This window comes from Tachysurus fulvidraco, chromosome 10 (genome assembly GCF_022655615.1).
Source record: "Tachysurus fulvidraco isolate hzauxx_2018 chromosome 10, HZAU_PFXX_2.0, whole genome shotgun sequence".
NCBI lineage: Eukaryota > Metazoa > Chordata > Actinopteri > Siluriformes > Bagridae > Tachysurus > Tachysurus fulvidraco.
Genome location: NC_062527.1, coordinates 25,539,327 through 25,556,826, shown reverse-complemented (window position 1 = coordinate 25,556,826; position 17,500 = coordinate 25,539,327). Strand labels below are relative to the sequence as shown.

General features: G+C 41.1%; 1 protein-coding gene and 1 long non-coding RNA gene across 3 annotated transcripts; one reads left to right on the top strand and one right to left on the bottom strand.

Moving 5' to 3' along the window:
• Positions 1–5,176: 5,176 nt before the first annotated feature.
• On the top strand, positions 5,177–17,455 carry LOC113634009 (lanosterol 14-alpha demethylase). 2 transcript variants are annotated; one of them, XM_047819739.1, is made up of 11 exons: positions 5,177–5,462; positions 6,174–6,272; positions 7,033–7,209; positions 7,621–7,747; positions 10,166–10,340; positions 12,784–12,903; positions 12,991–13,186; positions 13,600–13,695; positions 13,831–13,999; positions 15,079–15,297; positions 15,630–17,455. In XM_047819739.1, the coding sequence occupies exons 1-10, from the start codon at positions 5,298–5,300 to the stop codon at positions 15,252–15,254; spliced, it is 1,500 nt and encodes a 499-aa protein (XP_047675695.1). In that variant the 5' UTR covers positions 5,177–5,297; the 3' UTR covers positions 15,255–15,297; positions 15,630–17,455. The 2 variants fall into 2 exon arrangements, with proteins under 2 accessions (XP_047675695.1, XP_047675694.1); XM_047819738.1 differs by having other exon boundaries at positions 15,079–17,455.
• Positions 7,428–15,820, bottom strand: LOC125145700. The gene is made up of 3 exons (XR_007144151.1): positions 15,701–15,820; positions 10,565–10,569; positions 7,428–7,458 (listed from the first exon to the last, which is right to left on the bottom strand). It is a non-coding gene; the product is annotated as an uncharacterized LOC125145700 (long non-coding RNA).
• Positions 17,456–17,500: the final 45 nt, after the last annotated feature.

The window sequence follows — 17,500 nt, the reverse complement described above, 5'->3', positions numbered from 1 at the left end:
TGTATTATACACACATAAATAACACTATACTATATTATACACACATAAATAACACTATACTATACACACATAAATAACACTATACTATACAATACACACATAAATAACACTATACTATACAATACACACATAAATAACACTATACTATACAATACACACATAAATAACACTATACTGTATTATACACACATAAATAACTCTATACTGTATTATACACACATAAATAACACTATACTGTATTATACACACATAAATAACTCTATACTATATTATACACACATAAATAACACTATACTATACACACATAAATAACACTATACTATACACACATAAATAACACTATACTATACAATACACACATAAATAACACTATACTATACAATACACACATAAATAACACTATACTATACAATACACACATAAATAACACTATACTATACAATACACACATAAATAACACTATACTGTATTATACACACATAAATAACACTATACTATACACACATAAATAACACTATACTATACACACATAAATAACACTATACTATACACACATAAATAACACTATACTGTATTATACACACATAAATAACACTATACTGTATTATACAGATATAAATAACACTATACTGTATTATACACACATAAATAACACTATACTGTATTATACACACATAAATAACACTATACTGTATTATACACACATAAATAACACTATACTATACAATAAACACATAAATAACACTATACTGTATTATACAGATATAAATAACACTATACTGTATTATACAGATATAAATAACACTATACTGTATTATACACACATAAATAACACTATACTGTATTATACAGATATAAATAACACTATACTGTATTATACAGATATAAATAACACTATACTGTATTATACACACATAAATAACACTATACTGTATTATACACACATAAATAACACTATACTGTATTATACACACATAAATAACACTATACTGTATTATACAGATATAAATAACACTATACTGTATTATACACACATAAATAACACTATACTGTATTATACACACATAAATAACACTATACTATACAATACACACATAAATAACACTATACTGTATTATACACACATAAATAACACTATACTATACAATACACACATAAATAACACTATACTGTATTATACACACATAAATAACACTATACTATACAATACACACATAAATAACACTATACTGTATTATACACACATAAATAACACTATACTATACACACATAAATAACACTATACTGTATTATACAGATATAAATAACACTATACTGTATTATACACACATAAATAACACTATACTGTATTATACACACATAAATAACACTATACTGTATTATACACACATAAATAACACTATACTATACAATACACACATAAATAACACTATACTGTATTATACACACATAAATAACACTATACTGTATTATACACACATAAATAACACTATACTATACAATACACACATAAATAACACTATACTGTATTATACACACATAAATAACACTATACTGTATTATACACACATAAATAACACTATACTGTATTATACAGATATAAATAACACTATACTATACAATACACACATAAATAACACTATACTGTATTATACACACATAAATAACACTATACTATACAATACACACATAAATAACACTATACTGTATTATACACACATAAATAACACTATACTATACAATACACACATAAATAACACTATACTGTATTATACACACATAAATAACACTATACTATACAATACACACATAAATAACACTATACTGTATTATACACACATAAATAACACTATACTATACAATACACACATAAATAACACTATACTGTATTATACAGATATAAATAACACTATACTGTATTATACACACATAAATAACACTATACTGTATTATACACACATAAATAACACTATACTGTATTATACAGATATAAATAACACTATACTATACAATACACACATAAATAACACTATACTGTATTATACACACATAAATAACACTATACTATACAATACACACATAAATAACACTATACTGTATTATACACACATAAATAACACTATACTATACAATACACACATAAATAACACTATACTGTATTATACAGATATAAATAACACTATACTGTATTATACACACATAAATAACACTATACTGTATTATACACACATAAATAACACTATACTATACAATACACACATAAATAACACTATACTGTATTATACACACATAAATAACACTATACTGTATTATACAGATATAAATAACACTATACTATACAATACACACATAAATAACACTATACTGTATTATACACACATAAATAACACTATACTATACAATACACACATAAATAACACTATACTGTATTATACACACATAAATAACACTATACTATACAATACACACATAAATAACACTATACTATACAATACACACATAAATAACACTATACTATACAATACACACATAGATAACACTATACTATACAATACACACATAAATAACACTATACTATACAATACACACATTAATAACACTATACTATACAATACACACATAAATAACACTATACTATACAATACACACATAAATAACACTATACTATACAATACACACATAACTACACAGAAGAGAGAAGAGTCTTGTAGTAAACTTCCCTCTTACCCTGAGAGATGATGGAACCAGTGGAGCAGTGCTGTAGATCTGAGGGTGTGAGGTGCAGTGTGAGGAGTGATGAGGGCTTTAAGGTAAGAGGGAGCTGGTCCATTACTTATATGGACAGGATTTCTAGGCGCAGTCGGGGGCTGGAGGGAGTCTGGTTTGGGGACCACAGGATTTCGTCTCTGCTTTTTGCAGATGATGCTGTCCTGCTGGCTTCCTCAAACCAGGACCATCAGCGTGCACTGGGACGGTTTGCAGCCGAGTGTGAAGCGGCGGGAATGAGTATCAGAACCTCCAAGTCCAAGGCCATGGTTCTCAGTCGGAAAAGGGTGGCTTGCCCCCTTCAGGTTGGTGGACAGCTCCTGCCTCAAGTGGAGGAGTTTAAGTATCTTGGGGTCTCGTTCACGAGTGAGGGAAGGACGGGGCGGGAGATCGACAGGCGGATTGGTGTATCTTCTGCAGTGATGCGGTCGATATACCGGTCTGTTGTGGTGAAGAAAGAGCTGAGCCACAAGGCGAAGCATCGGTATTCCCCCGGAAGAGCTGGAGGAAGTGTCTGGGGAGATGGAAGCCTGGGCATCCCTGCTTAGACTGCTGCCCCCGCGACCCGGCCCCGGATAAGCGGTAGAAGATGGATGGATGGATGGAGCTGGTCCATTTTTGGCTTTGTAGGCCCGCATCAGTGTTTTGAATCTGATGTGTGCAGCTACCGGAAGTCAGTGGAGGAACACAGCAGTGTGGTGGTGTGGAGAACTTAGGCAGGTTGAAAACAAGCCGTGCAGCTGCATTTTGGATCATTTACAGAGGACGGATTGCGTTCATATGTAGACCTGCCAGCTGTGTGTTACAGTAATCCAGTCTAGAAATGACAAGAGACTGAACAAGTACCTGGGCAGCCTGTGTGGGAAAAAATGGCCGAATCTTTCTAATGTTGTAGAGAAGAAACCGACATGAGCGAGTCACATTAGCGACATGAGAGGAAAAGGACAGTTGATTGTCCATGGTTACCCCAAGGGTGTGAGCTGTGGCTGAAGGAGAGATCAGATCGTTGTGCAGGGATATAGTAAGGTCATGACCTGGGGATGAATCACCTGATGATCAGCAGTTCAGTTTTGCTAGGATTGAGCTTTAACTGATGAGCAGTCATCCATGATGAAATTTTGGCACTTTTAAATCTCAACTCAAAACTAATTTTTTATGGTAACTTTTAATTTGACTAATTAAACATTTTACATAGTGCTTATTTTATAGTCTATTTTTGTTGCTTTAATTTTAATCTTTATATTATGTGTATTTTTGTTGTTTTTATTTTGCTTTTGTAAAGTGCTTTGAGATGTTCTTTTAAAGGCGCTATAGAAAATAAAGGTTATTATTATTAAGAGAACCCATGTCAGGAAATAACTTCACCAGGAGAGTGAGTATACAGGGAGAAAAGAAGAGAACCAAGTACTGAGCCCTGTGGGACACCAGTGGAGAGTCTGTGTGTAACAGATGTCAGTCCATGTTACCTGATATGAGCGTAGGAAGCAAACCATTCCCACAATTCCCAAGACTCCTGAGGGTGGATAAGAGAGTCTTGTGGTTGACCGTTTCAAATGCTGCTGAGAGGTTAATAAGGATGAGGACGGATGACAGTTTGGCTGATGTAGCAGCATGTAGTTTCTCAGAGACATCCAAAAGGGCTGTCTCTGTGGAATGAGCTGCTTTAAAGCCAGACTGTTGGGATCTGTAAAGTACTCATGTGGTTATTATTATCATCACTTCGGGTCAGGTACATTTTTGTAGACCCGAGAAGACCTCTACTGTAAAGTACTCATGTGGTTATTATGTGTAAGACTTTAGCTCCTTTTAAACCCAGACTGGATCCCATCACCTGTTAACCTGCACATTGTGGAACCTTTTGGGAACTTTTTCAGTCATCATTAGTCTCTGTCCCAACATTTGTCTGTTAAATAAAGGTTTGAGTGAATTAATAAATTAAAGCTTGTAGTTTTTATTGCACACATAAATGTTATTTATCTGGACTGGATTTGCTGTCATTTACCAGAGAAAATACATTCAGCACTTGTTTCTATAAATCTGATCAAACTAGACATGTATATAAATATGTAATGTTTAAATATGTAATGTTATAAAAATAAACTTAAACCAGTTCACGTTTTGTTTACTATTTTACTCCAGAGGTTTATAAAGCACTGAAAACGCTCGCGCGCACTTGTTTTATAAAGTAAACACAAACAGAATGAACCAATGAGAAGACGTTTGAGCGGTGGCACGAGCCGGGTGACGTCATATAGGCAGACCGTCAGTTCACGGCACATCAACTAATCAGAACGCGAGGATTCGTGGAGCTCGTGATGGACACAGGGCTTCAGCCAATAGAAAGCGGATGTGCTGTCAGACGGGGGCGGGGTTTGTTCCGATTTGTCTTTTCATGTGCAGGTAGAAGAGATAAAGGGATAAAAGTCGCCCCTTCAGTCAGAGAGTCGTGACTGTGACTCTAACCCTGACTCTAACCCTGACTCTAACCCTGACTCTAACCCTGACTCTAACCCCTGAGCTGCAGCATCACCATGACCGTGTATGAAGTTAGCAGCCTGCTAATGGGGAGCGCTGTCGGGAACATAATCAGTGACAACCTGACGTTGGCGATTCTGATGACGTCAGCTTTCACGCTCACACTGGCGTATTTATCTAAAGTGGTGTTTAAGCAGACGCACGATCGACGTGACGGACACGTGAGTAAATAATGCACTATTACCGACTTACACACGGTCTCGCGCAAGCTGACAGCGTTGCCATGGGAGCGGATCGGTCCACTGTGCTGCTGACAGGAGGGGTGTAACATGCAGCTCTGCCTCTCATAACAGTTATTAATGCTTCATAAGAGCTACTAAAGTTAGTGCATTAATGATCAATCACAGGGGCAGTTCTAGGGTGGCATCTTTAGGGGTTTTATCCCTCAGTGAGAATTTAAAACAAGAAGAGCTTTATATTATATATGACTACACAGTAAGCCAAAAGTTATGGTGTTATTAAAATGTGAAAAGTGGACACCAAAATGTTCTGTATGATGTAATGATGTCAGTCAAATCAATAAATGTTATTTTTATTTAGTATTTAATGGAGTGTGTGTGTGTGTGTGTGTGGGGGGGGGGGATCAGATCACAGGTGGGGGCTGGAGACACCCTAAAGAAGGTCTAGAACTGCCCCTGTCAAGTATCCTTAATATTTAGTACTACACTGGTGGGTCTTACTGACAGAAAATACATAATAAATATATCATGTTTTTAATTCACCTTTAATGCTGAATTACGTAGAAATATTTTTTATTTTTTTTTACCAAGTTTGAGATGAATAAAAACTAATCTGAGGGGTTTACATGAACACAGAGAAGAGCACACACTCATATTTACTGTTAACTGTAATAAAGTCTTTCTTTTCCTCAGAAATATCCTCCATACATCCCCTCCAGTCTGCCGTACTTGGGCCATGCCGTCGCCTTTGGGAGAAGCCCCATTGACTTCCTCGAAAACGCTCACAAGAAGGTGACATGTTCATGTGTTCAGGGGAACCATCATGTGTTCAATGGAACCGTCAATGTGTTCAGTGGGACCGTCATGTGTTCAGGGGAACCGTCATGTGTTCAATGGAACCGTCAATGTGTTCAGTGGGACCGTCATGTGTTCAGGGGAACCGTCATGTGTTCAGTGGGACCGTCATGTGTTCAGTGGGACCGTCATGTGTTCAGGGGAACCGTCATGTGTTCAGGGGAACCGTCATGTGTTCAGTGGGACCGTCATGTGTTCAGTGGGACCGTCATGTGTTCAGTGGGACCGTCATGTGTTCAGTGGAACGGTCGTGTGGGGTAGCTTAGTGGTTAAGGTGTTGGACTTCTGATCACAAGGTCATGAGTTCAAATCCCAGGGCCACCAAACTGCCACTGCTGGGCCCCTGAGCAAGGCCCTTAACCCTCTGTACAGATGAGAGAAATGAACGTCGCTCTGAATAAGAGCACCTACCAAATGCCATACATGTCCCGCGTTCCCCTGGGACGGTCACTGACCTTGTATTAGTTAGAGTAATTCACCTAAAATAGCAAACAGCACTCAGAAGCCCGGATCTTCAGCATGTTCTTATACAGACACATTTATTTAGCACTATGATGAACTTCTTTACTTTCAGAAAGAAAGACACCAAACTTCCTGTTCTTCATCTTCTGTACCATTTTATGTGACTGCACATGATGGAGTTAAGGGAAGGACAGTTTGGTGCCTTTATATAACTGCCTGCTGTGTATATTTTCAGTACGGACCTGTGTTCAGCTTTACCATGGTGGGGAAAACCTTCACCTATCTGGTGGGAAGTGAAGCAGCTGCTCTGATGTTCAACAGTAAAAATGACGACCTGAACGCAGAAGATGTTTATTCACAACTGACCACGCCGGTGTTCGGCAAAGGAGTCGCCTATGATGTCCCAAACCATGTAGGTACCATGTGCAGTACAAATACAGTGATTACAGTGATCTGGGGGGGTGGGGTGGGGGGGTGGGGGGGGGACACGACAAACCGTGAAAGGAAAAAAACACATGATGAGTTAAATGGGAGAAAGTTTTATGAAATTATGGAAAATACAACACACACACACACACACACAAACACACACACACACACACACACACTCTCTCTCTCTCTCTCACTCACACACACACACACACACACACACACACACACTCTCTCTCACACACACACACACACACACATATATAGTTCACATTTATGAACAGATGAAAATGAGTGTGTGTGTGTGTGTGTGTGTGTGTGTGTGTGTGTGTGTGTGTGTGTGTGTGTGTGTGTGTGTGTGTGTGTGTGTGTGTGTGTGTGTGTGTGTGTGTAGGTGTTTCTGGAGCAGAAGAAGCTGTTGAAGACCGGTCTAAATGTGGCTCGCTTTAAGAGACATGTACAGATAATTGAAGAAGAAACGAGGCTGTATTTCACCCGCTGGGGGGACAGTGGGGAGAGAAGTGCGTTATACACACACACACACACACACACACTCATAAATACACACACATACACACTCTCACACACACTCAAACACATACACACTCATAAATACACTCACACACACTTTCACACGCACGCTCACACTCTCACACACGCACACACTCGCAGACACACACACACACACACACACACACACACACACACACACACACACACACACACACACATACCTACATACACACATACACACTCACACTTCATCCTCGGTTTCCTCAGGGAGAGATTCATGACAGAAACAAGTCTGTTTGTTGATGCTGATATTCTGAAGATTCCCCACTAGGGGGCCCTAGTAGCACTCATGAGAAGAAGAAACAGTGATCTTTGTCTCAGGAGCCCAAACAGTGTGGCCCTGAAGCACTGGTGGAGTTTTTAATTAGTGTTTGTATTCCTTTTCCCTCAACAGTTTAGTCTCTAAGAAAAAAATAAAGCCCTGACTAATGCTCACATGGTGATGATTAGGTGATAAGATCTAAATTACATGTCAGACTTCCTCCTTTTGTTTTAATAATGTACTATTTACAATATGTTTATATAGAATTTACAATCTTCATAAAAGCATCCAGCTTAAACACACACACTTTCCAAACAACTCAACCACTTCAATATGTGTGTACTAGGGCTGGGCGATACGACTGAAAACTGTATCACGATATCACTGCTTCATATCGGTCGATATCGATAATTATCGATATATTTTATGACCCATTTAAAATAAGGACCAGGAGAAAAATCTATTAGATTTAAACCTTTTTATTGTAAACTTCACCTTCCTCTGATCAGAATCCCCTCAGTTATTAAGACAGAAACGTCACCAAGCAGGAAACCTCTAATAATTATAATGTAAACATGAGTCTAAAGTCACAATGAACACTTAACTATTATCTCTTAACATTTAAGGTGAGAAATGACAGAAAATGTAAGAAATGTTTAATAAAGTGTAATAAAATAGTGTGAAGTGTTTATATTTAACACAGAGAAACGGTCTTGTGTAATGTACAGACGACGTAGTGACTACGGACAGATATAATATCCTATAACTCCCATACTGCTGCACTGACCTTTCCTCTTTTAGTTACAATTCTCTCGCTCGCTGCGGCTCATTTTTTACTGAAGAGGAATCCAGCAGACCAACATGAGACGACGATATGGCGCAACCAAACATGATACTGTTACATGATTGACTGTTAGCGTGTCACTCCCTACGTTGCTAGGTTACCAGAGAGGGAGTGCCTTTGTTAATGCGACCAAACTTGCTTCACAACCTCTGTTAACTTCCGACGAAGAATAAAAAACAAGGGCGTTGATTTGCGTAGGGACAGTGGGGACATGTCCCTACCAATATCCAAGGAACACTCAATTGTCCCTAGCAATAATTCGACCAAGCCTATATATATTTATACATAACCACTGATATCCGTCTTGTGCTTGTTTACTTATTTCACTTAACATTTATCCAGGAATCATTAAATAAGATGAAAATATTTTACAATGGCGTTCTGTAAAAAATAGCGCAACTAGTGGAACACAAACGGTTAACAGATTTACCCCCTGCAATGATCCCGCCTCTGTAACTCACCTCTCTAAAATGATTGGCCTTTGCCTTTGTTGAGTCCCGCCTCTCTAACCCACGTCGCTGTTTGATTGGCTTTGTCTTTCTCGCTAATGTGTTGAGGTCGGAGGCTGCGGCTATGTTCTGTTGTATGAAGCAATATGCAACATGATTATGCAGGTTACCGGTTTGTGAGGAAGGAAGTGTTCTTATAACAACAGTTTTATGCACAAAACACGGGGAATGTTGTCCCCACCAATGTCAAGTAAATTATGTCCCCACCAATGTCAAATAAATTATGTCCCCACCAATGTCAAATAAATTATGTCCCCAACAATGTAAAATAAATTATGTCCCCACCAATGTCAAATAAATTATGTCCCCAACAATGTAAAATAAATTATGTCCCCACCAATGTCAAGTAAATTATGTCCCCACCAATGTCAAGTAAATTATGTCCCCACCAATGTCAAAATCAAACTTTCGCCATTGATAAAAAAATATCGAACGTTTTATCAAACACATTTTTTATTGATATCGATCACGTGTCTATCGCGATACATATCGTTATCGTTTTATCGCCCAGCCCTAGTTTGTATTAATAATATTATTTTCAGTATTAATAATAATTAATAACGTTAATATCAACCTCAGTAATATGACATATTTTGTGTATGGAGAAGATCGAGCGCTCTTTGTTCTTGGTTATTTGTGTATTTCTTCTAAGGTACTGTTGCCCTCTTCTCTCCTCTTCCCTTTACTTCCTTATTCCCCCTTTTCTGTTCTCATTCCTGTTTTTCCTCCTTGTTCTGTTTACTTTCTGTAGATCTGTTTGAGAGTCTGAGTGAGCTGATCATCCTGACGGCAAGTCACTGTCTGCACGGCGTGGAGATCCGCAGCGTCCTCACCGAGAGTGTCGCTCAGCTCTACACTGACCTCGATGGAGGATTTACCCACGCGGCCTGGCTATTACCCCACTGGGTTCCTTTACCCAGTTTCAGGTACACACCTCCTGATACCAGTCCATTGTTTAGGGCAGTGGTGGCTCAACTGGTTAAGGCTCTGGGTTGTTGATCTGAGGATCGGGGTTCAAGGCCCAGCACCAGAGCTGCCACTGTTGGGCCCTTGAGCAAGGCCAACCCGCCCTGCTCCTTGGGTGCTGTATCATAGCTGCCCCTGCACTCTGACTCTGAGGTGGCGATAATAATAAATGAAGGTTTTACACATGATCTCTAATCACTGCAAAAGAAAAATGAGTCTGTAGGGCAGATAGTGCAGAACACTGACAGGACTGAAGAAGTGCAGAACACCGACAGGACTGAAGAAGTGCAGAACACCGACAGGACTGAAGAAGTGCAGAACTGTGACAGGAGAAGAGAAAATAGATCAGTTGCTGAAACACAATCCAATAGTGAAAGGCTGAGCTGATACAAAGGAAGAGAACATTCCTGTGAAACCAGTAAGGCCTGGACTGAGAACTATGTACACCAGCAGGTCATGCAGGTAATCTATCAAGATGACCATTGCTTTATGGGGTGGGGTTGTTGTGTACGGTGGGCCAAAAAATGTTTAGTCAGCCACCAATTGTGCAACTTGCCACTTGAGAGAGAATTATCATCATAGGTGCAGTTCATCTGTGAGAGACAGAACGGGGAAAGAATCCAGGAAATCACTGTCAGACTTTTAAAGAATTTATTTGCATATTATGGTGGAAAGTATTTAGTCAATAACAAAGCTTTGTTAAATACCCTTTGTTGGCAATGACGGGTCAGTTTTCTGTAAGTCTCCAGCAGGTTTTTACACACTGTAGCTGGTAGTTTGGCCTGTTCCTCCATGCAGGTCTCCTCTAGAGCCGTGATGTTTTGGGGCTGTCGCAGGGCAACTTTATTTGTATAGCACTTTTTACAATAGACATCATCTCAAAGCAGCTTTACAGAACAGAAGGTAAACATAAGGAGAAATATAAAGAGTAATATAATAAAAAATCAAGATTAATATTAGATAGATTTATTTCATAATGTGTGTATGTACAGTATTTATCCCTAATGAACAAGTCTGAGGTGACTCAGGTGACTGTGGGGAGGAAAAACTCCCTTAGATGGTAAAGGAAGGAACCTTGAGAGGAACCAGACTCAAAGGGGAACCTCATCCTCATCTGGGTAGATTTTCTATGGGGTTGAGATCTGGAGACTGGTTAGGCCACTCCAGGACCTTGTAATGATTACGAAGCCACTCCTTTGTTGCCCTGGGCGGTGTGTTTGGGATCGTTGTCATGCTGAAAGACCCAGCCACGTTTCATCTTCAATGCCCTTGCTGATGGAAGGAGGTTTTCACTCAATATCTTACGATACATGGCCCCATTTATTCTTTCCTTTACACGGATCAGTCGTCCTGGGCAGAAAAACAGCCCCAAAGCATGATGTTTCCACCCCCATGCTTCACAGCAGGTTTGGTGACCTTTGGATGCATCTCGGCATTCTTTCTCCTCCAAACACGACAGTTTTTACCAAAAAGCTTTATTTTGGTTCCATCTGACCATATGACCTTCTCCCAATCCTCGTCTGGATCATCCAGATGCTCTCTAGCAAACTTCAGATGAACCATCAGTAACACACTACGCCACCAGTCCCTTGAGCGTGTTACTGATGGTAGCCTTTGTTACTTTGGTCCCAGCTCTCTGCAGGTCATTCACTAGGTCCCCCGTGTGGTTCTGGGATTGTTGCTCACCGTTCCTGTGATCATTTTGACCCCACAGGGTGAGATCTTGTGTGGAGCCCCAGATCGAGGGAGATTATCAGTGGTCTTGAATGTCGTCCATTTTCTAATAATTGCTCCCACAGTAGATTTCTCCACACCAAGCTGCTTACCTACTGCAGATTCAGACTTCTCAGCCTGGTGCAGGTCTATAGTGTTGTCTCTGGTGTCCTTTCACAGCTCTTTGGTCTCGGCCATAGTGGAGTTTGGTGTCTGACTGTTTGAGGTTATGGACAGGTGTCTTTTATACTGATAACGAGTTCCAACAGGTGCCATTAATAAGGTAAGGAGTGGAGGACAGCGGAGCCTCCTACAGAAGAAGTTACATGTCTGTGAGAGACAGAAATCCTGCTTTTTTGTAGGTGACCAAATCATTTTTTTACCGAGGAACTTACCAATTAATTCATTAAAAATCCTACGATGTGATTTCCTGGATTCTTTCCCCATTCTGTCTCTCATAGATGAAGTGTACGTATGATGATAATTACAGGCCGCTCTCTCTCTTTAAGTGGGAGAACTTGCACAATTGGTCTCTGACTAAATACTTTTTTGCCCCACTGTATGAGTTAGTGTCAGTGTTAATAAAGAACCGTAAGGTGCTCATGGAGATCTTCAGGTATCTGGAGACCTTTTGTAACTATGATCCACCTGGGATGTTAACAGTGGGTTAAATCTGCTGTCTCTTGGCAGGCAGAGAGACCGAGCTCACGTAGCTATCAAAGAAATCTTTTACAAAGTGATTGAGAAACGCAGAAAGAGTGCAGTGAAAGAGGACGACATCCTCCAGACGCTCCTAGACGCCACATACAAGTATGACATCACTCATTGTACATATACACTGTAAAGGTAATTCTCTGTGTGTTATAAGGCATTACTAAAACCTGTGTCTTTCTGTAGAAATGGCCGTTCTCTGAGTGATGATGAGATTTCTGGAATGTTGATTGGTCTGTTGTTGGCGGGTCAGCACACGTCCTCCACCACCAGTGCGTGGTTAGGCTTCTTCCTGGCACGAGACTCTTCACTACAGAAGCGCTGCTACAGCGAACAGAAACATGTGTGTGGAGAAAACCTGCCACCCATCACCTACGAACAGGTCCGGTACCTTCACAAGACGCTACACGACCCATAAACACCTGGTTCTGCTCAGGAAAAGTTAGGCCCTTATCACATGTTTCCTGGACTCCATTTGAGCCCACGTACGTTAAGTGTGAATACTGTGTGCAGACACCTGAACCCTGTTTCACACTTTCTCAGAACTGTGGTGTGGTCACAGAGGAACATGAATCCTTCACGTGTCCCTACAGTAACATGACACGCTTCCTGAGGGCAGGAGAAGGTTTAGTTATTGTGCTCAGCAGAGGAACAGCTTATTGTTAGAATCTCAAGCAGAGTAACATTAATAGTGGGGGAGTGGGGGTGGGTGGGGGGGCAACACGTGAAAGCAAACCAGTCTGAATGTGTTTACGGTGAATACTGAGCTGCTGTTGTGTGGTTAATGTTGTGTAGCTGAAGGAGCTGACCGTGTTGGACCGATGTCTGAAGGAAACTCTGAGGCTGCGACCTCCAATCATGACCATGATGAGAATGGCTCGAACTCCTCAGGTATGAACACTACTGTAGTGTGAGATCTCCTGCCTTGTTCCTCTGTACACCTGTCTGGATCCTCACTATTATCATTAATAATCTCTGCTCCCTTTATAACTGCTCATACGAACTTCTCTGTCCCTTATATTGTAGAAAGTTGGAGAATACACCATCCCTGCAGGACACCAGGTGTGTGTGTCTCCCACAGTAAACCATCGGCTCCAGGACACCTGGACAAATCGACTGGACTTTGACCCTGACCGTTACCTTGGTGATAACCCCGCTGCTGAGGAGAAATTCGCCTACGTGCCATTTGGAGCAGGTGAGTTTGATAAGTTTGATAAGATGTTGATAACCTTTAATGGTCCTGATACAGAGAAGGGGATTTCAGTGTGTAAAGACCGAGGGTGGGCGAGACCGCGACCCAGGGTGGGCGTGACTGAGGGTGGGCGTGACCGAGGGTGGGAGTGACCACGACCGAGGGTGGGCGAGACCGAGGGTGGGAGTGACCGCATCCGAGGGTGGGAGTGACTGAGGGTGGGAGTGACTGCGACCAAGGGTGGGCGAGACCGAGGGTGGGAGTGACTGCGACCAAGGGTGGGCGAGACCGAGGGTGGGAGTGACTGCGACCAAGGGTGGGCGAGACCGAGGGTGGGAGTGACTGCGACCAAGGGTGGGAGTGACCGAGGGTGGGAGTGACTGCGACCAAGGGTCGGAGTGACCAAGGGTGGGAGTGACCGAGGGTGGGAGTGACCGAGGGTGAGAGTGACCGAGGGTGGGAGTGACCGAGGGTGAGAGTGACCGAGGGTGAGAGTGACCGCGACCGAGGGTGGGAGTGACCGAGGGTGAGAGTGACCGAGGGTGAGAGTGACCGCGACCGAGGGTGAGAGTGACCGAGGGTGAGAGTGACCGCGACCGAGGGTGGGAGTGACCGAGGGTGGGAGTGACCGAGGGTGGGAGTGACCGAGGGTGGGAGTGACCGAGATGCACAGATCTGTGCTTATGGGAAGGTCAGAATGCAGCATGTTCAGTACAATAAGAGTAAATACAGTAACACAACAAGAGTAAATATAGTAACACAATAAGAGTAAATACTGTAACACAACAAGAGTAAATACTGTAACACAACAAGAGTAAATACTGTAACACAACAAGAGTAAATACAGTAACACAATAAGAGTAAATACTGTAACACAATAAGAGTAAATACTGTAACACAACAAGAGTAAATACTGTAACACAACAAGAGTAAATACAGTAACACAATAAGAGTAAATACTGTAACACAACAAGAGTAAATACTGTAACACAACAAGAGTAAATACTGTAACACAACAAGAGTAAATACTGTAACACAACAGTTATTTCTGCTCTTGAAGTTTCAGTGTTTTTCCCTTTCAGGTCGTCACCGCTGCATCGGGGAGAACTTCGCTTACGTGCAGATCAAGACCATTTGGTCAACCTTGCTGCGCTTGTTTGAGTTTGAGCTGGTGGATGGATATTTCCCTACTGTGAACTACACCACCATGATACACACCCCCAACAACCCCATCATCAGATACAGACGGAGGACATGATACACACAGCAGGATACACACACACACACACACACACACACACCCCCAACAACCCCATCATCAGATACAGACGGAGGACATGATGCACACACCAGGATACACACACACACACACACACACACACACACACACACACACACACACACACACCCAACAACCCCATCATCAGATACAGACGAAGGACATGATACACACACCAGGATACACACACACACACACACACACACACACACCCCCAACAACCCCATCATCAGATACAGACGAAGGACATGATACACACACCAGGATACACACACACACACACACACACCCCCAACAACCCCATCATCAGATACAGACGGAGGACATGATACACACACCAGGATACACACACACACACACACACACCCCCAACAACCCCATCATCAGATACAGACGAAGGACATGATACACACACCAGGATACACACACACACACACCCAACAACCCCATCATCAGATACAGACGGAGGACAAAACACACACCATGATACACACACACACACACACACACACACACACACACACACACACACACACACACACACATTATATATATATGCACTCTGTCTCTTCTCAATGATGTCATTTGTAAATAAACAGTTTTACAGATATTTACACATCCATTCTGAAATTTTGTTAAAGTGCAAAAGAGTTTAAATGAATAATGTGTAAATGTTCAGTTGAAATTGTTTTGTAATTGGAATGATCACTCACACACACACACACACACACACACACACACACACACACACACACACACACACACACTTGTGTATGACTTCCTGCTGTAAGTATCTGTGTTTAAAGACTACACATCAGAGTGTTGTAACCGTGTCCTCACTCTAAACCATCGATGGCTGATCTGAGTCAGCACTGAGTGTGAATGTGTGTCCTGTAGGAGTTTTCCTGCCCTCCTTCTTCACAGGGTTCTCTTTATCCACTGGGATCCCGACCAGGGAAAGTCTTTCTTTAATCACTCTTTTAAAGGAATAAAACTGTAAGTTAGAAAGAAGGTCAGGATGACGTCGTAACCTGACCTCAATTCTTCACGTCTCTTCGAGACTTGCATGTGGCCACATCCTGCATGTGGTCGGCCTTTTCTGCGCTCGCCATGTTTGTACTCTTTGTGTGGGTTTTGTGGGTTTTTGTTTTTGCTTTTTTGTGATCTCTGAGTCACAACCACACTCACACTCGCCTTCATGAGTTAAACAGTATTGTTTAAATAATACACAATGGTACAATACAGCGGACACACTATAAAACGTACATCCAGTGTTTTATTCCTCTTAACCGCTGCAACTCGCATTGTTTTCAGATGATTAGTGTTGCTTGTTGTTTCACAAAGTCTGACGTTATTTATCTTGGTTTTTACATCACAAAAACCTGCACTTGTAACAGAGGCATGTAGACTTTTTATATCCATTGTACATGGATCACGTCCATGTGACCGAGCTGTTACACACACACACACACACACACACACACACACACACACACACACACACACACACACACACACTGCTGTAAAAAGAAGGTGATGTTCCTGAGAGACTCTACAAGGCCCAATGCATGACCCTGTTACAGTCTACAATTCATGGACAATGTGCAAAGAGTGATGATCAGTCTGCTCTCCTCCCTCAGAAGGTCTCATCCCTGCAGTGAGAACTTCTCCTGGGCTTTAAGATTATGGCCTAAAATGTAACCCAGTGAAGGTTAAGGTTCTTCTGAGTCACACACTGAGCTAGCTACATAGATTTGACCATCTGCTCCTGCTCCATCTCACATTCAGAAGAAAGAAGGTTCCACCTGCTGTAGGATACAGGAGCTCACAGACACCCACCACTGGCTAGTTTCACTGTGATTGACAGGACAAATAGCATAAACCCCTCCCACTGCAGACGATGGCCAGTTTTACTCTTTTGGCTTTTGCTGTCATTCAGACCGAGATCTGTTTACTGTGGCAACACTCAGGAGCCCAAAATAGATGTTCTGTAAATATTGTATGATACACAAATAAGGAACATCTCAGATCTACATTTTTCCATATAATTTATTAATAGTAAAATTCTGAATCCTGTGTTCGCTAAAATCAGTTAAATCAGTCTGTCGATAAGGTGAAAGGAGAAATAAAGAAGAGTGACGTTTAAGATGAAATAAATGTTCGTGGAAGAACCTCCAAAACTGCCTTTGTGTCATTTCTATGTATGGGAAAGTATTTTCTATCTG